At 34.6% G+C, this 18,405-nt stretch overlaps 3 protein-coding genes across 11 annotated transcripts; all 3 read right to left on the bottom strand.

The window, feature by feature from the left end:
- Positions 1–413: 413 nt before the first annotated feature.
- On the bottom strand, positions 414–2,528 carry LOC18055059 (auxin-responsive protein IAA18). The gene is made up of 5 exons (XM_006450664.2): positions 1,995–2,528; positions 1,234–1,508; positions 969–1,116; positions 801–865; positions 414–707 (listed from the first exon to the last, which is right to left on the bottom strand). Exons 1-5 carry the CDS (start codon positions 2,294–2,296, stop codon positions 673–675), a joined length of 825 nt encoding a protein of 274 aa, XP_006450727.1. The 5' UTR covers positions 2,297–2,528; the 3' UTR covers positions 414–672.
- A 2,380-nt stretch (positions 2,529–4,908) lies between these two features.
- Positions 4,909–7,820, bottom strand: LOC18055058 (histidine-containing phosphotransfer protein 4). Its single transcript, XM_006450663.2, has 6 exons — positions 7,761–7,820; positions 6,842–6,975; positions 6,675–6,743; positions 5,207–5,278; positions 5,023–5,095; positions 4,909–4,935 (listed from the first exon to the last, which is right to left on the bottom strand). The coding sequence occupies exons 1-6, from the start codon at positions 7,818–7,820 to the stop codon at positions 4,909–4,911; spliced, it is 435 nt and encodes a 144-aa protein (XP_006450726.1).
- Positions 7,821–11,032: 3,212 nt separating this feature from the next.
- LOC18055057 (tryptophan--tRNA ligase, chloroplastic/mitochondrial) lies at positions 11,033–18,363 on the bottom strand. Of its 9 annotated transcripts, none has more exons than XM_024178023.1 (15): positions 18,198–18,363; positions 17,932–18,096; positions 17,383–17,470; positions 16,799–16,864; positions 16,497–16,586; positions 16,303–16,425; positions 15,579–15,650; positions 15,260–15,372; positions 15,116–15,137; positions 14,960–15,025; positions 14,099–14,155; positions 13,346–13,392; positions 13,127–13,208; positions 12,334–12,423; positions 11,033–11,520 (listed from the first exon to the last, which is right to left on the bottom strand). In XM_024178023.1, the coding sequence occupies exons 1-15, from the start codon at positions 18,263–18,265 to the stop codon at positions 11,386–11,388; spliced, it is 1,284 nt and encodes a 427-aa protein (XP_024033791.1). In that variant the 5' UTR covers positions 18,266–18,363; the 3' UTR covers positions 11,033–11,385. The 9 variants fall into 9 exon arrangements, with proteins under 9 accessions (XP_024033791.1, XP_024033797.1, XP_024033793.1 ...); XM_024178029.1 differs by having other exon boundaries at positions 12,390–12,423; XM_024178025.1 differs by having other exon boundaries at positions 16,303–16,407.
- Between the last annotated feature and the right edge of the window lie 42 nt (positions 18,364–18,405).

The following is an 18,405-nucleotide window of genomic DNA, read 5'->3' as shown; positions in this document are numbered from 1 at the left end:
AAAATTTCAAATGCGAAAGTTCCATTCAAGGTGTTATTTATTTTAAAATATTTTGTCAATCACTTAATTTATGATTCTTTAAAAGTTGTTCCGATGTCAATCATCTATCATTGGGTTGTTGAAATTCACATTTAATAATGTACAAAGAAACATTCCCACAGTTCCAACCAAAAACAGGAAAAAAAAAGAAAGTAGGGTCCTTCACAGTTGACACTCAATAAAATATTAGAGGAAAATTAAACCAAAATTGAGTCAACTTATAAGCATTTCAAGCATTAGTACTAGTCGGGTAATTAATGGGATGAGGGAAGGAATAGAAAATGTTTTGAGTTAGATTAGAGACTCTCCTCCAAGTTCATCAAATCTCAGGGATCATAAATACTTCAACTTAATAAACTAAGATGAAACTTAGTTTATATACATCATTCACAGCCACTTCAGTCACTGACTTATTTTACAAAGGCTAAGGCTTCAGCCTCCAAGATATGAGAAATAGAGTGTTCATATCATTGGATACAAAAGCAGGGAAACTTAAATACATGTACTGTCAGAGCAAAGCATACTCTACATTAATCATAAACTCAAGCCTGCTTCTTCACACCATGGAAATTAGACCATTTAGAAGATTGAACATGTGAAATTTCTCCATCATCATCTGATTCTAGTACGCGATCAAGTGGCAGTCTTTTCTTTCTCAACGCCAAAAGCTGAAAAAGAAAAAAAAAAACATTACAACCCATTACAGGCCAGCTAAGATAATTTGAGCACTTCTCAGTTTTTTATGAGTGAATTGAACTCACTTTGTACCGTTGAAAGTTCAGAGCTCTTCAATACAAGCAGCTTCTTCACAGTGGATACAAACATGCTGCAAAATTTCGTTGACTCCCATGAAAATGACGGATTAAAAGGGGAAAAAGAGAGAGAGAGAGAGAGAGAGAGGCTAGAGATTGACAGTGAGAACTGCTTACTGCCATGGAACATCACCAACAAGCATCCTGTCTCCTTCGTTATCCTCATAAAGTAATGTATATTCATCGCTTTTGGCTACTGAACTTGTGTCTATTTTCGACCCTTCCATCTTGTTTTTGCATCCAGCAGCAAATAGATCTTGTTGAACTAAAATGATAAATCAAAATTGAACTAATTTTTTTAACCATATGTACATAGCATCACGTCCCAAGTAATGAAAAATCAACAAAAATTAAGACTGACTTTTATGTAGTGAAGCTTCACCTGGAAGTAAACCTTTGAAGAGTTCATCAATGGCAAAGGAAAGTTCCTCATAGCTGTTATATGCACTGAGATTTATTTTCCTTCCGATGGGGACACCTTCCATATTGATTTTCACAAACAGATTAGTCTTGAGACTTTCAGATTTTGCAGCAATTCTCTCCTCTGTTGTTTCATCTGGCTTGGTATCTGGCTTTGACAAGCTGCTGCCGCCGGCAGCAAGATTTTTCCTGAACGAGCCGATTGGAGGCCATCCAACTACTGGAGCAGGTGCAGTTCTGCTTGTATTAAAGCAAAATTTAGAGGAGACAAAAAGAAAGTAAAATTTATTGACCTTGGCTAGATACTATAGCTGGCTGAGTAATCTTTAGCATTTCAATTTCAGTCAGTAGTACCACAATAAGATTGAAAAAGAATTAATGATGCTTGTCTGATTAACATCAATCATTTTTTGTTTATCGCTGAATATAGGATTGGTTTTGTTAAAGCAGGGCATATGAATATTATGCAAATGAAACTAGTCCATAGGAGTAGAAATTTTAACTACATATAGCAAGTAGGAAAAAGGATTTTCTCTTAACAGAGCTCTTCCGAATTCACCCACAACAGAATTTAAAAAAAAAAAAAAAAGTCACCGCAGTTTCATAGATAGAACCAAAGGTAATTATCAGATTTTGATAATTCAAACACACGTGAACGTCAAAATGATCCTGATCAATTTTCATCATGTAAATAAAGAAGGCCAAGAAAGAAATGCTGGTTACCTCTTATTGGAGCCATTGGTAACAGCTGTATTTGCAGCAACTGAGAATGCATTCTTATCTGGGTACAGTATCTCTGCCACTACAGAGCTACTTGACTTCAAGAAGCCCTCTTGCTTACCAGCCACTCCTTGAGACCTCAATGTGTCTTCAAATGCTCTTTTGGCTCCATGGAAACCGTTATTTCTGGTACTGTGACCGAGAAAGATTGGAAACTTATCTTGTTCTGGACTTGGAGGAGCAAGCCTCAATTCCAGTTTTTTGTCATCAGAGATCATGCTACGCAACCCAGGATTTCTTTTCATTATACTTGGCTGATGAAAGAAGGGAAAATGAAACAGACTTGGATGGAAAGAAACTGTATTTTGCTTCAACCCTTGTGCAGAAAATGGGTATTGAGTGTAGAAAAAGAGTGAAAATACATAATGTCCACAGTTACAATAATTTCAATTAAGAGGCAAAATGGAATCATTTGGAGAAATGGAATGTTGGCCAACAAAGGTATTAATTGAGGAGAAAGAACCTGAATGAAACTAAAAGCACTAGCACATATTATATATTAATGGAACACTCATTCTCCATATTCCTATCAGGAGTAATCAGCTTTCCCTGGAAAAAGTGAAGCCTCTGACACTAGTAAATAGTATTAGCCCACGTTTAAACCAACACCACGATAAGACTCTGAGGGTAATATAACTAAGACCATGCAATAAAATTCCAAGCAAAGCTAGAGTTGATATGCGTACAGTGAGTGGCTTCATTGACTTGTGTTCAAAATTCTGCCGGACGCCAAGTATGGTCCAACAAGAGGAAAATGGTAGGCGTTTCCAAGGCTTAAAAACATTCTAGAAATGGAAAAATAGAAGCTTACACACGCTAAATGCAACTTCCTCTATATATAATTTGTGCTCACTTCTGGCTGTATCATGACACCTGGAAAACATTAAATTGTCTAATCACTACAGAGTGGGATGAACAAATGTTCTCAATTATGAAGTTTCCACTTGAATTAGCATCAAAACTCAAATGAGGGACATTCGCTGACGTACGCAATTTCATGTGGCATTAGCCTTGCTAAATTTTGTATAAATTTAAGAGAAATTTCATGGCAATTTTGTGAGATGGCACCCTAATAGCAGTCATTGACTGACTCGTATTGACGGGCGTGCTTGTGCTATCCGCATTTCATGGGTGGGTGGACAAGGCTGGCTTGCGGTACATTTTGAAATTTTTTCGAAGCAAGCAATAGAGTGTTCAATGAATACTGGATTGGAGATATATCAAGTCACTGTCATCATCATTTGCATGAACAACACTTTTGCACTCACTATGTGTAGTGGTGGTTCCCTACTTCCCACTTATTTAGAGATATAAATCATATGATATGGATCCCCCTGCCCCTGATATTTCTGGTCGAGCTTCAGAAATTTCAAAGGAGATAGCCCTTTAAGACCTTTTTTGCTTTTTGCTTTATCTTCAATTATTTGATTGTTTTTATCATTACAAGTTTGCCTGCCAACCCATCTACCAAAATCAAATCACTCCCTTTCTTTTCCTCTTTTGATAGCCATAACTAATGTTGAGAAAAAATGGTTAAGGTTTCTCTCCTTCCAACACCTGTATCTTTGTGAAATATGCCTCCAATATCAATTGTCTAATGGTAAATGAACTGTTTCTTATCCAAGGTTTTTGTGAGTGTTAAAATGAAAATGGATAATGATGATGATAACATTACTCTTAATTTCCTTTCCTTTTTCTAATTAACAAAGAACACCCCCATTGAATGATTACCAAGTGTAAATAAGAGAACGGTTAATTTGACACACTCTCTCTCTCTCTTTCTCTCTATATATATATATATGGAAGTTCATAATCTAATAAAATTCGGTAGAGAAAAATAATAATATATTTGATTTATTTGATGTACTAGAATGACTATAATACAGCTCCATCCCTTTCTGTTAAAAATCCTCGAGTTTTCGAAAATTCTCACCCTGAAGTTTTCGTTACTAACCCTTGATTTAAGACATATTATGTGCGGTATTGTATAGAACACGAGCCATCAACAATGAAAACTTCGAGGTGCAATTAAAAAAATTTGGAAGGATGCTATAGCAAATAATGTTATAGCGAATAAGCTAGCCTTCGTTACAGATGCATATAGAACCTTACTATTGCTTTTGTGGATTCTCAGCTTCAGTTTTTAAGAAAAAAAATGGGCTATTTTGCTTTGGTCCACCAAATGTGGACAATTTTTAGTTCGTATGTTTCCTAAAGCATGGCCCTTTGGCTTTGTTTATTTTGTGGCTTCGCTCTCAGGTAATGGATCCTGTGGGGTTTCCGCATGTTAGCGTTGACAGAATGTTAATTCTATGGAGATTGCTAACGATCATTGTTATGTGATCTCAATTTGGAATCATTTTGTTGAAGCAATTAATGCAATTGTAAATTTGGAAAGCAGAAACTGTTAAGCTCCCGGCTATTGAAAATAAAAATGAAAAAGCTAGCAGGCTTCGCGCGCTTGTGTGTCCGTATATATATATTTATGTAAACAATCTTTTATTCTTTTTCCTTTTGCGGGATAGTCACAACAAGAAGGCTGAATAAGCTTCATTACGAGGGTGTACATATTTCAAGCTGGTAATTTTCCCAATTTATTTGCAAGGTTAGATAACGAAAATGTCCTCGATTAGACATGGGATAGTAGGAAAGATGCAGTTGCATTATTGGTAATAAGAGGTAGATGCCCAGAACATAACTTCTGCAGCATCATTAAATACAAGCTTCTTATATCTATTCAAGACTTTAGTGAGCTCGTAGCATCTCTACACGAATCCACGGACAGGCAGTGAAGTGACGACGGTTCCATATTATTTTGTGCATATCATATATATTATATACGTAATCCTATGCCACCTTAAGCAGCTTTAGCTTGTTTCACCATCTGAAAAAGAAATGAACACATAGACAATATATCAAGTACAGAGTTTAAACAATGTGAATGCACACAATTACGCAGACAGCGAGGTACCTGAAAGTAACTTTCGAGCCGCCTCCTCAGAGTTTCATACTCTTGCTTGATTAGTTGGAAACTGCTACTGCATCTGCAGAATTTAAAGCACCCATAATTGAAAATTTGGCCCCAGATCCAGAGTGATGACTGATGAGGAGTAATTATTGGTGTGCATGCTTATTAAAAATTCAAATAAGATTACCCTTCAGCATTTCCAGCATTGCAGTATTCCCTGAACTGTGAGCATGCGTCTTTCACCTTTTTAGCTCCAATACTAAAAATAAGTGCACAAAGTAAATTAAAATAAGCTGCTTGTTTAAATCAAGGAAAAATTTCGACACACCCCCTCGTCAAGTGACAATCTTCAAATCACCCCCTTACTATTGAAAACATCAAGTTATCCCTTAAAACTCGTTATTTTTAATTATTGACCGTCGTTGCCTCATAAAAGTATAAAAGTATCCATACCTTAACAGAATATTCTTATAACGATATTGTGAGGCTTAAAAAAAAAAGGGTTAATGTATGACTAGTTATTGAAAAATGAAAAAAAAAATTAGTTGATGTATGACTAGTCATTGAAAAATAAATTAAAAAATAAAGTGTTGAAATAACTTAATATACCTAAATAAATTGATAGTTTTCTTAAATTAGGCATGTTAGTTAAATAAATTACAAGACATGTCATAAATTACGATAATGCCATCAATATCAAATTTCAAAATTAAAAGTCATACCATTTTCGTCTTTTTCTTTCATTTTTTTCTCATCCTTACCCTTTTGTCTTTTTTTTTTGTATTTGTTTTTTCCCCGTCCTTACTCATTCTTCATCTTTTTCTTCATTTTTTTTCTTTTCTTTTCACGTACATGACTGCAATAGTATTTTTTTTCTTTCCTTTCATTTTTCTCATTCTTACTCTTTCTCTTTTTCTTTCATTTGTTTTTTTCTCATCCTTACTCTTTCTTCGTCTTTTTCTTCATTTTTTTTTATTTTCTTCTCATGTACATGACTCCAGTAGCATTTTTTTTTTCTTTCCTTTCATTTTTCTCATCTTTACTCCTTTTATTTATTTGGTGAAACTCCAATAGCATTTTCTTTTATTCTTTGATTTTCTTTTTTTTAGATCTATATTTTCTTTAAATACCTTTATTAATTGAAAAAGAATAATAATGATAATAATAAAAAATATGAAAAAAGGTAAAATATTATTCTTTTTCCAATTGTAGTTTTTAATTAATTTTTATATTTATTTTTTAAAATAAAATTTTTAAATACGAAAAGGTAAAAATTTAATCTGTTCAAAAAAATTAGTTATAGAGACACAAAATAAAATTATTTTAAAGTATTAGGGAGCATACTATAAATATTTAAAATACTTATGTGTGTTTTGAAAACCTAGAAAGATTTGAACCCATGAAAATTAATCTACCTAGGTTTGATCTTTTTCTGTTAATTGACTATTAGGAAAATGTGCAAATACTATTTTATCCTTTTAGCCGTTAAAAATAATAGAGAGATAATGAATTTTGGAGAATAACTTGATGTTTTTAATAGTAAGGGGGACGATTTGAAGATTGTCACTTCACGAGGGGGTAGCCCGAAATTTTTCCTTAAATAAAAAGGGAAACTCGAATTCTGGCACTTTTGTCCATAAGAAATCTTTAATTACCTTGAGCAGCTACCCTTGAACTGATGCAATATGTCATCCAGCCTGCTAAAATCTACTGGCCTATTGCTCCTGCAAAGATCAGTATGAATCAAGATCATCACCATCAAAGTCAACTTCAAGTAATCCCATGAATGTTATTGATACATTTTTTTTTTTGGTGTACTTACAGCGTTTGTTCTATGTTCTGGATCAATCTTGCAGAATCACTATAAAACAATGATACAACCTCCTCAACAAAATTTGGGTTAGCATCATCTTGCAGATCCTCCAGCTGAATGAGCTGCTCTGAGTCAAGATAACCCTGTAACAATTTATCATTTAGTTCACCATTCCATGCAGAGCTACCAATTAATATATAATTGCTGAATCAAAATGAAGCGTTTACTGTTTTCCTTACAAAGTGCAAAACGACACAATTCAATAGAAAAAAAAGGGAAGGGAAAAAAGAAAAAAAGTGCATCTTTTTAAACGGATTCTCCGTCACTATCATCGCAGTAGACAATGCTTGATAACGACCATCTATGGGTGCAACAGTTTTTGGGGGAAAAAAAAAAAAACTTAAAACTTAAATCTATCTCATAACCATGGTGGCGTGAATACTGGAAATTGTTACTTTTTCTCCCTGCATTTTCTACTTTTACTATTTACTGGATTTTTTTTTTTGAATAATCTTCGTCTAGTTTGTCAACTTAAATAATATAATAAGTCGCATGGGTATAGAAATAAGGGAGGGCTTAAGTTACGTTCACATAACTTAAATCGGCCTAAAAGTAATTATAACATTTGTTGACTCCTCAACATTCGAAGAAAATAAAATATTTTTTTCATTAACAGATAATATTCCATATGTTGATGATAGAATCCAAATGGATTGAATTTTAAGGATTCCAATTCAAAATTTGAAATAAATTTTCCTTTGACTTCTTTTGATTTAGTATTATGAAAACAGATAGAGATAGGCAGTAGTAAAAGTTGATTTTTTTTAAATAGTTTTAAGTGAAAGAATAACCACATTTTGTGAAATCATGAGTATAAGAAGTGATACAAGTGAGAGAGATTATTGAATGAAAATGAAATTGAAGTAACCTGGTCAAAGAGGGAACGCCTCATGTAGAGGACTTGATGCTGCAGCTGATTGCTGTTCATTTTTTGTTTTTTTTGGGTGGGGGAAGCGGAGAAATGTAAACGAATTGAAGTGAAAAAGACGACAAAAGTATACAAATAATATATATATATTATTATTATTATAGTGAGAAGAAAAGCTTGCCGTTGTTGTTGGGGCGAAAGAAAGTAAGGGGGGATTGATGATGTTGTACTGCTAGTGCTAGGCCAAGGTATTTATAGCAATGCCCAGCCAAAGGGAGATGAAACAGTTGTATGTATATACGTGGCAAGCAAATATCTTATTGGGTCGTATGCATGGAGATTCTGTAATTTTTCTTCTTTTTTTTTTTCTTTTTAAAATGATCTGTGTCTACTTTTTTCTGATAAGCAATTTTATTGTATTTTTCACAACTTCCAAGATTATCTCCTAATCCTAACCCTGATCGGCATGTCCTCTCTTTATATTTATATATTTAACGTAGAGAACTAGAAGGTTCGAGTCTCTTCCAAGTCTTCAATGAGCTTTAATTATATTAAACTTTAATACATTGAGTTGATTGAACTTTTAGATGGGCTTCAATTATATTAAACTTTAATTGTATTGTATAAAATAATTATTAAAAAAAAAATCTATCTCGTAACTTCAATTTTAAAAATATTATCATGGGTGCACATGATTAAAATTTAATTATTTTTTATATTTTAATAGTTTTTGATAGCTATTAAATCATCACTTTATATTTTAATTGGAAAAGCACTTAAGTTCCGAGATATTGATAATTGTAAACTTATCGATAATTATTACGAACCATGCATTCATTTAAGTTTCTGCTGCTTTTTGTACAGCAAATGTCAAATAAGCTGACCGCTCTGGTGATCGCGTTATTGATTAAAAACTGTTTTAAGAGGGATTAATTTCAATTTACCCCCTTCATAAATTGTTTATGCTTAAAGTACCTCTAAATTATTATAAATCAAAATTTAACCCTAACTATTGTTGAGAACATTTTTCCCTTATCTCTCTAAATAGTAATTGAGGACAAGTTGAGGTTTCCATTAATTTGCGAATAATTCGAAGATAATTAATTTTATTAGTTGGGTTAATCGAAAGTAATCCCTATAAGCGACAGGACATGGTAAAGTAGATAGATTATCTAACTAATTAGTAGCTTGTAGATAAAGCATAGCGGCAACGGCATCACTAATATCCGGTCCGTGCATTGAGTAAACATGTAAACCCTCGTAACATGTTTTAACCAGTCGACGTACCATCTAGGCTGCTGATACAACGTGATTGGATTCAAATCAGTAGCGGCAGGCACGTGGCAGACAGAGATTAGACTGTGAGGGCGGGTGCGTGCCTAGTGCTCCTGCGGGGAGCAGGAGCGGCATGTCCAATTTAACCTCGAAGCAAATCCTGGAATTTTCTTCCCAGGATACGTCTCTGTCAAAGTCCCCCATATTAATCCAAGGTCGCTAAAATGGCATCCCCTATTCTTTTTATCTTTTCCAGCAATAACGGCGCAGAAACTTTACCCGACAATTTTTTTTTTTTACTTGATCATAATTTATTCACCTTGTAGGCGAATAATGAACAGAAATCTACACTCCTAAAAGGCAGAATCATTGATAAAATTAACCACCCTCTGCGAATATCATCAATCAACGGTTATACAACAGCAAGAGATCAGTAGAAATCATGTACATGGTCCATTTTGCATCATCCATACAAAGAGAAAGCAAATTCTTATAATTTTGCGATTTCACTCGAATAGCAAACAGGCTGTAGTTAATTTCGGCGAGTTTTTAAAAGTACCAAATAATATCACAACATAACCTTAAGAGAATGAATCAGCGAATGAGAAAAAATGCGAAATTTCTCAAATTGGAAAACATCCGGTAATGATTGAAATGAGAATGAGAACATTATTACCTTTAGATGAGAAGACAAATCTTTCTCGGTCCGTCTGCTATTCTCAGGAAAAAGATAAATGTTAAAAGAAGGGTTGAGCAGAGATGCCCCCTTTATTCCTTTGCCCCCACTCTAGAAAGAGCGAGACGGCGGGGAAAGAAAACTTTTCAGGGTCATTGACTTTTTGAGTCTCTGTCCTACGCTTTATGCAGATGCGTGGTCACATACCTCCTTTGTGAAAAAGGAAACAAAGGTTTGTGGGTGGATGGGTGGGTGAGTGGGCGGACGGAATGGGATGAGAATATGAATAGTTCATCTACTACTGGAAGGATAGACATTCTTTTCTTGCTATCACTATGTTGATTGGAATCCCACTGTAAACATTATAAACCCTACACGCAATATCAGGATTTATAAACAACTTCGAGGGGAAAAACGAGATTTCCTCACCAATCATAGCCGGGCCGGGTCTCGCAATACCCGGACCCGATGCACTTTTTTTTTGCTTGGGCCGAGTTTTTAAGCCCGGCACCAGTTCGGGTACTCGGGATTTATATTTTTAATACTATATGTGTATATTTTTGTATAATTTTATAAGTTTTAAGTTTATTTCAATAAAATTTAACATAAAAATATAAATTTTAAGTGTTTAAAACTTTATATATGTGTAATAAATAAATTAAATAAATATAAATATTTAAAATAATATATATATTTTTAATATTTTTTAATAAAATCCTAGTTCTAGGCCAAGCTCCGGATTTATCAAGTGATATCTAAGATCAACCCGACTTCATACCCGGCCCACAACGCCCGGGGGAGGTCCGGATCTAGACCGGACGGATATTTTTGCCACCCCTAACCAATCAGCACACTATTGGCATTTTCAGTGCACTTATATCAGCACACTTAACAAACCATCTAAAAAGTACAATGGGAATAATTTACTGCATAATTAATAAACAACTTGCATGCATATCATGGATAGTAGTAGGTTCCTACTAGGGAATAGAACAAGATTTCTTATCTACGCTTGGAATTGAACCCTATACCCTAATCCATTTATTATTTAGGTGTATTTAGAGCATTATAACTAACAGCGTCAGCTTTCCTTGGTTTAAGAGACTAGCAGTCTTCCACAAGGTAACAGTCCTGATTAAACACTATGCACCAAGGGCATTAATTTATAAAACAAAAGGCATTGAAACTAGCAAGTGTGAGAATGCGACATATACTTGCTAATCAGCTTATGAATGTATAGGAAAAATGACAGATAATTAGCCATTGAGCATGCAAGCAGTTGCACCAATAAGAAGAATAAGTAGAAAATAACAGATTGGGATCCTCAACAGACTTAAGTGAATTGTATTATATCTAACAGCAAATACAAGCGAAACAAGATTCGCTGAATAGTCAATTCAAAAAAATTACAAATAGAGTGGAGAAAGGAAGACAAGAAGTCCATTGATTAACAAGGAATAAAAGGTGCACCTGTCTGGACGAAAGAGGTGGAAGCAACAGCAACAAAGAATTTGTGGACTCCCAAAAAAGTTCTCTTTTTCACTCACTGAGAATATTCTCATGTGCATACTCCAAAAGTTTGTGGGCAATGATGGGTCATCCAAAATTTAATTTTGAGGTAGCTGTATTGTAGATCTTTTTTCTCGAAAGTTTTTCCACAAGCATCGGTTCTGCTTAACGCCGCAAGAATCCCATTGCCTGGTAGACATTATTGAGAGTAGCATCCGCTATATCTGCAGCTTTTGCAGCGCCATCTGCCAGGACTTTGTCCAAATAAGCTGAATCAGACATTATTTCCTCATAGCGAACCTACAACAGTGGCAAAACCTAATTGATGATGGGACATGTTTATCAGTAATAATTGAAAATCAGCAGTAGAAGACAAATAGGCAACTTTTCCAACAAAAGGAAACAATCTCAGTACAGTTGTTAGAAGAGTGGGGCAACTGTTAAGAGTCAAATAGTGTGGAATACAAATACAAGTTCATCCACTGACCCACATAAAGCAGAGAAAAAAAGAAGTTGCGTTCGAGCACCAATTATTTATAACTATACAGATGCAAACATTAAATAAAAAGAAGAAAACAAAGTGGAGAGATCAACTTGCTTTCAAATCAACTTGAGTTGCAGAATCAAGCAAAATGTTATGCTTATCAGACTGCAGTGTCATGCACTGGCCAGTACTTAAACTTGACATCAGTGTATGCCAAAATATTACATGGCCTATACCAGATGTATCTCGTACATAAGCAATGATTCAGGCTATTAGACTCTTATTTTTAGAATTAGATTACGGAACAGATTAACACCCACACCACCCCCCACCGCACGGCTTAAGTGCATATAACATTATTTTCTTCCCCAGCTACATATATTTATTTGTTGGCACTCAAGCATGTAAAGAGAGTACTCCATGTTTCATGTCAACAACCCAAGAATTTTATCTAGTGTCCTACTACTTTTAGGTGCTTACTAGAAATTCCAAACAAGCTTGGAACAATAACTAATATTATATTTATATGAAAGTATAAGAAATCATCATTGCAAGTACACAAATGTACCCTGCACCTTAAACTCTTTTTTCTTAATTTCTAAGCAAAGCACCATATATAGAGTTAAGACCTGTATGGGATGCAGATGCTCAATCAAAGCATCCGTCAGAAGGGGTTTAAACGTACCCCAGTTCATATTTTGGCATTCCTCCGCAACTTCCTGCAATAGAAGTTCATGAGAATTACTTCAAGTGTGGAATATGTAATAGTTGTCACTATTCGTATGCACACATATATAAATAAGAATTCAGATGAACACATATTTGACATTGGGAGAAGAATTTTGCCAAATGAAAAGATGAAAATGATATTCTATAGTGTGATGCAACAACAGGTTAGCACTTGTGGGACAGATAAGGCCAAAGGATGCATGATTAGCGCCACAGTTGGAACTCCTGATATATACCATATGCATGCATGATGCAAATATCAACTTCTAAATAAAGATCATCCACAGCCTCAAATAAAATACTAGACTCAAATTGGATTCATAAACTGATATACTCAACAATAAGGGTTAGGTTTTGGGAATTGAAATCTGTTTTTGTTCACGTAACATTCATTTCGTGTCACAAGCAGGTTGTAATCCAAGACAAAATTATATCTTTAAATATTATTCTAGTTAACCCTTCCAGGAGTCCAAAGTGTCAGGTTTATCCACAGGACAATGCCTAAGGGATGTCATATCATTTAAACAACCAAATTGGTAATCAAGATTCAATAGAGGCTCTGAATCTCAACTACAAAGTTTATTTTCCAGTATCACAAGATCCAATCAGAATAATAAATTTTTAGTAATAGAATCTGAATTACAAGCTTACAGCAAAGAACTGCAACCAAATTACAAAACATAAATTCCATACCCCTTTGGTCTTCCCTGAAATGAGCTGATAAATCGAAAGAAGATTGTTGCATTCAGGTCTTGCCAGATTGTCAAATTCCAGACTGTAAGAGTTACAGAAAATGAGAGACACATAAAAGAGTATAAGACCTCATAGGGGAATCAGTCAACTAGAAAGAAAGTAATAAGAAAACAACAGTAATTCAATGACTTCCAAAATCAGGACAGATTAAGAGTTCACCCAGCAGATGAGTCGGTTTTGCAACGTTTAATCTTATTTGCTATTACCTACATGGCAAAAGTTAAAGAGAGGAATGAGACAACATCAGAAACTAGCTTCCTCTTATAAACATGTATAACATCTAGATATTAAAAAAAAAAAATGTAAAATTAATGTCCTGATACCTGAGAAAAACCATACCTTAGATGCGTAAGGATGGCAGTATATTGCAGTGAAACATACCTAAGAGAAGTCACTTGAATACAATTTCTCTTTCTACAGCTTAAAGCCAGACTAATCATGATTATAGCAGCAGATTAACTTCGTCATGTATTATTACAAGCCAATTCTATGAGAGTGGTCCACAATTGGTTTTTCTTTTTCGGAGGTATAAATAAACATTAACTTTTAAAAATCCAAATTAGATTTAAAATTGAGGATATAACGTAAAACTATTAAAACAGCTTATGGAGTCCAATACCTATTTCTAAAATATTTATCAAAGGTAGCCTGCAAGTCAATGTGAGATTATATTCCGGAAATCTAATATCATCCTCTATTCTCTATGATAAAGCAATGTTCAAATTAAAAGTAACTTGTATTAGCTCAGTTGACCAAGCAACCTGCACACTGACGCGGACTGGACCAAAATACAAAGAAGCATATCATTTACACTTAAACCTAGATAACATCAATGAACTTATAATTCAAATTATAGTGCTACACAAGGTTCATTAAGAAAGTCAAGAAACGGCGAAAAAATTTGTGACTCACATCTTTGGGGTCAAGAAGATTGATTCGAGACTGATCAGAAGGTGCAGACTTGGACATCTACAAAGTTGATAACCACAACAATTGTCAGCAATAACCAAAAAGATCTTTATCTGATATTAATAATTGTTAATTGTTCTTTCTTAGGTCCAAAGCTAGGTTGCTACAATTTGTAGTCAAGTAAATACCACACTGTCTCCGCAATCACAGAAATGAAAGGGACATTCTAAGGCTAGATACAGAGACATAATTGAATGAACATCAACATTCATAAGCAACTGGCTATGGAGATTGAGGAAAGGCCTTCATATATGTGAGAACATGCTTTTATTTTGAAAGATAGGATTGTTTGCTACCAGCTCCTCAAGAGCTTCTGAAAGGAATTGGGAAAACTGCTCTTGAGATAAGTGAAAAACTTTAAACTTATTTTTTTGTGGGGGGTGGTTGGAGGAGGGGGGGAGGGGAGAAAAGAAGAGAAGTGTTCTTGAACCCTTCACTCTACATGTCCTCAAGATTCAGGCATTCAAAGAATTTAAGTTTTGCCCGTTATCTTGAGGTTATGTTCACAGCAGTCATAACAAGAATGGCAAAAGAAAGTGGGAGAATGGCATTCATAATAAAAAAGTGGGAGAGTTTCATCCTTGAAAAGTAAGGAATTGCCAACATTAACTCCCTTGAGCAAACCTCCGAATGATCAAAAGTTCCAAAAAAAAAAAAGGGAATATGAAATACCATAGGTGGGAACATAATAAGTCATATTTTATTTCTCGTATTTACTCTCTTGATTGATACCCATATAAATATATTCAATCTACCGCATAAAAAATCTATAACGTAGAATACACTACGTTAAATGGTTAAAACCTTGGAAAGCCCATCAGTAAGGGACATAACTCGGGCTCCCGCTGGTGGTATTAGGGGTTCCGGTACCTACATGAGGAAACACATTTGGTAAAGAATACTCCATTGCTTCAGAGATACAATTATGAGCTGAACCAGGTATCAAGAAAGAGAATCCACCTTAAAAATAGCACCTCCCCGCCTGTGATCAATATACAACATATGAATGACCAAGTGGAGCAAATAAATACAAGAGCATGACAACATAAAACCTGTTGAAATGAGTATTATCCAAGTCCAAATCAACTTATAATTTCTTCTTACCCTCCTAACTTCTTCCATTTCCTTCCTCCATATAAGTAATTAACACGCTCAGCCAATTCACGGGTCAACTCCAGATGCTGTTTCTGATCCTCACCAACAGGGACAAAATCGGACTGCAGGGGCACACTGCAATTTATAAGAATCATGCATATTCAGGATAAATATCAGCATATCATGAATATGCAAAGGCATAGAAGTACACATCAAACTCTCTATGTTATACTCTTTTGATAAACAATACAAACTAAATAATTAAAAAGAAACTTCCAAGAAAAATATTTCATGCCCTATTGAAAGAGCTGCAGGCCTTAATGACCACCTGATATAAAAGAATATCAGAAGCCATCAGAACAGGATAAGTCAAGAGCGCAACTCCAACATTTTCATCCCCCTGCAGAATAAAAGTCAAAGAAACACAATCAATTTGAATAAATAGAAACACCAGTACAATACACTACAGAAGTAATAGAAAAGCAAGATAAAATCAATAAAAGAACCAACAATCTCCACTCATGACACAAATGGTATACACCGAAAGAAAAATTAACAGGTAATAATGGCAATGAATATTAAATTTAAGATTACACACCATTAGCCTCTTGTAGGACTTGATAACCAAAAAGATGATCTTAACCTTTGACTTCATTACCCAACAATTCAGTGGAAGTTTTTTCTGATGTCTTCAGAGTTGAGTGCTTAGATGAAGCCAACAAATAAGCAGATTGACGTTTGCATAAATAAAATTCATTCACATTTCACTACTAGAAGAACAAAGTGTAGTAGTGGGGGTTTTCCTGTTTAGGTTAAAGATTTTAACAGTAGGACTGGTCCAAATGCCCTGAGCACTGACCTAGTTCATGTGCATGAGCATTAAAGTCTCATTGATAAGAAGTGTATGGGGTAACACCAGAATTTGCAAAACAAATTAATAACAAGAAATGTATGAGCTCTCTCTCTCTCTCTCTTTTTCTCTCACACAAAAAATAAAATAAAATAATATAACAGTGATGACAGATGGGGCTGTCATACAGCTACAAACGCACCGCCTTATGAGATTTTTCCTTAAATTGAATCATTTTGTTCAGCCAACCAATTGGTGTTGCAGAACTTAGTAGCCACATCAACTCTACATGAGCGCGAACATGAGACTGCACAAAAACAGAAGCCTGCATGTCCAATTCAAAGTTAATTCTTTATAGTTTGAACTGAAATGCTCACATTGCTAAAGACAATAGACCTTGGAGTTGTCTATCCCGCATGCCAAGTAAATAGCTGCAGTTTCTCGTGTTGCTTTAGATAACTGTTGTGTATCATACGGTAATGTAATCTATACAAACAAACATAAAAGTAAAAGGTAGAGTTAAAAATAGTCTGCAATTACTGCTGTAAGAAAACCCAGTTCAAATGATTTTGTAATCTATAAAAACAATCATGTGGATTTTGTTAATTTCCTTTTTTTCTTTTTTTGAATGAGTTAATTTACTTTTCAGTCTAAAAATTGGTTATACAAAGACAAAAGGAATAGTTCGAAAGATATACCGCATGGAGATCGACAATGAAAAAGAGAGTCTCATATGAATTCTGCAACATCAAATCACAAAAGGGCTACGAAATCACAAAACCAAAAAATGATGAAAAACTGCCAAAAAAAAAAGAGGGTAAAAGATGTAAACTAATAAAGGTGACAATTACTTCAAATGAGATAATCTTAACCAGTCCTGTTAGAAGCCCAAATCATTACACAGATTGAAAAATATAAATTCAGGAAGTTGACAACAATTTCACTTCCTCAACCAGCTAGCATATTTGGTTTTTGAAACTGACATGCAACATCTACTAAAAGTATAAAGTATGAAAAACAAGTATGCCAACCTATTATTCATGCACAAAAGGTGCCAAGGATTTATTTGAGAAAAAAGGTGCTATGCAAAATACTGGAAGAGAATAGTGTCAGCAGCAATACGAGACCACTATCAAAGCATTCCAAAAAGGTCGTAAGCAAAATAATTGGATATCAGATTTACATGAAAAAATTATGGCATTATGTCTATTCAACAACAGAGTCATTTTCAAGTTAAGTTATGGTGCCTCATCTGAGAATACACAAGAGATAGTCAGACTACCTGAAGTGCTATCCAATTTTTTATGGCACCAAGATAATTTCCAAGGTGGATAGATCCTGTTGGCTGCACTCCGGAGACTATCCTCTTTCTGCAAACAAATCGGTCAACTTAAATGAAAAATCATCTGAAAATAGGAGAATAATGAGAAGGAAAACATGTTGAAATTGTCAGTGAACATTCTGTTTTTTTTCACAATTCAATTAGGTAGCAATTAATACCAAAACAAGCTCAAAATTCATCAATAAAGATACTATATTTCTAAGTAATCCTAATGTAGATTATCATTGTGATACACACTAATCCATTGCATTGTCAGTAATGCGAAGTATACAAACTGATGTGACATGAAACTATTGATTTGATAAAAATAGAAAAGTGAGTGACAACTAATGATAGCAAATAATGAAAGCCATCCCTAGCATATCATTCAATCGTTATTGCTTTTCAAGTATATAATCTTTAAATATATCGATATACAAACAAGTAGAAAACAAAATTATGAGAAATTATTCGTGCTTATCTGTTTATTTGTGAAGAAGCGAAGCTTACTTAACAGAGCTTGAAGAAGCGACCGGAGCAGTCGGTTCCGACAGCGAGACATTGCAGTAACAACGGAAACCACAGCCGTTGTGTGTTGCAAGGTTTCTGTTTTGACGAATTAGCCCCGGTGTTTTACAATATTTACTTGGAAGTCCACCGCGAGACCTGCATTTTCTTAATTAGCAAAAGCAAAATGGCAATTTAGCAAATGAAGCGTTGGAGAGAATTTCGTTAGTCAGTTGAAGATGATAAAGTAAGTGGGAGATTGAGAGTACAGTGAAGAAACGAGGCGCGGGGAGGAGTTGGAGACGATGAGAAAGTGAGAGAGAAGGGCGCGGCCCATTGTGTAACTTGTGTTTGTGTTGTGTTGTTTGGTTCCTGGTCTCGTCTATTTTATCCGTCGAGCGGATAGACGGGCTATACGACTGAGAAAGAAAGAGAGCCAAGTGCGGATGCGTTAAAAATGAAAATATGAAATCAATT

The sequence above is a fragment of the Citrus clementina genome, unplaced genomic scaffold (assembly GCF_000493195.1).
Source record: "Citrus clementina cultivar Clemenules unplaced genomic scaffold, Citrus_clementina_v1.0 scaffold_1, whole genome shotgun sequence".
In the NCBI taxonomy this organism is placed as follows: Eukaryota; Viridiplantae; Streptophyta; class Magnoliopsida; order Sapindales; family Rutaceae; genus Citrus; species Citrus x clementina.
The sequence above is the reverse complement of the archived record's forward strand: the minus strand, read 5'-3'. Positions and strand labels throughout refer to the sequence as shown.

What these genes read in the sequence shown, in the direction of transcription:
- LOC18055059 (XM_006450664.2), bottom strand. Translation starts at nt 2,296, where the DNA reads ATGAAAAGAAATCCTGGGTTGCGTAGCATGATCTCTGATGACAAAAAA. An exon ending in ACCAATGGCTCCAATAAGAG is followed by an intron (nt 1,509 to 1,994) that starts GTAACCAGCATT and finishes TAATACAAGCAG; the next exon opens with AACTGCACCTGCTCCAGTAG. An exon ending in CTTCAAAGGTTTACTTCCAG is followed by an intron (nt 1,117 to 1,233) that starts GTGAAGCTTCAC and finishes TTATCATTTTAG; the next exon opens with TTCAACAAGATCTATTTGCT.
- LOC18055058 (XM_006450663.2), bottom strand. Translation starts at nt 7,820, where the DNA reads ATGAACAGCAATCAGCTGCAGCATCAAGTCCTCTACATGAGGCGTTCC. An exon ending in AATGCTGGAAATGCTGAAGG is followed by an intron (nt 5,096 to 5,206) that starts GTAATCTTATTT and finishes TAAATTCTGCAG; the next exon opens with ATGCAGTAGCAGTTTCCAAC. An exon ending in GGCTCGAAAGTTACTTTCAG is followed by an intron (nt 4,936 to 5,022) that starts GTACCTCGCTGT and finishes TTTCTTTTTCAG; the next exon opens with ATGGTGAAACAAGCTAAAGC.
- LOC18055057 (XM_024178023.1), bottom strand. Translation starts at nt 18,265, where the DNA reads ATGGGCCGCGCCCTTCTCTCTCACTTTCTCATCGTCTCCAACTCCTCC. An exon ending in CTGATATTCTTTTATATCAG is followed by an intron (nt 15,373 to 15,578) that starts GTGGTCATTAAG and finishes GTGCCCCTGCAG; the next exon opens with TCCGATTTTGTCCCTGTTGG. An exon ending in AAATGGAAGAAGTTAGGAGG is followed by an intron (nt 15,138 to 15,259) that starts GTAAGAAGAAAT and finishes TATTGATCACAG; the next exon opens with GCGGGGAGGTGCTATTTTTA.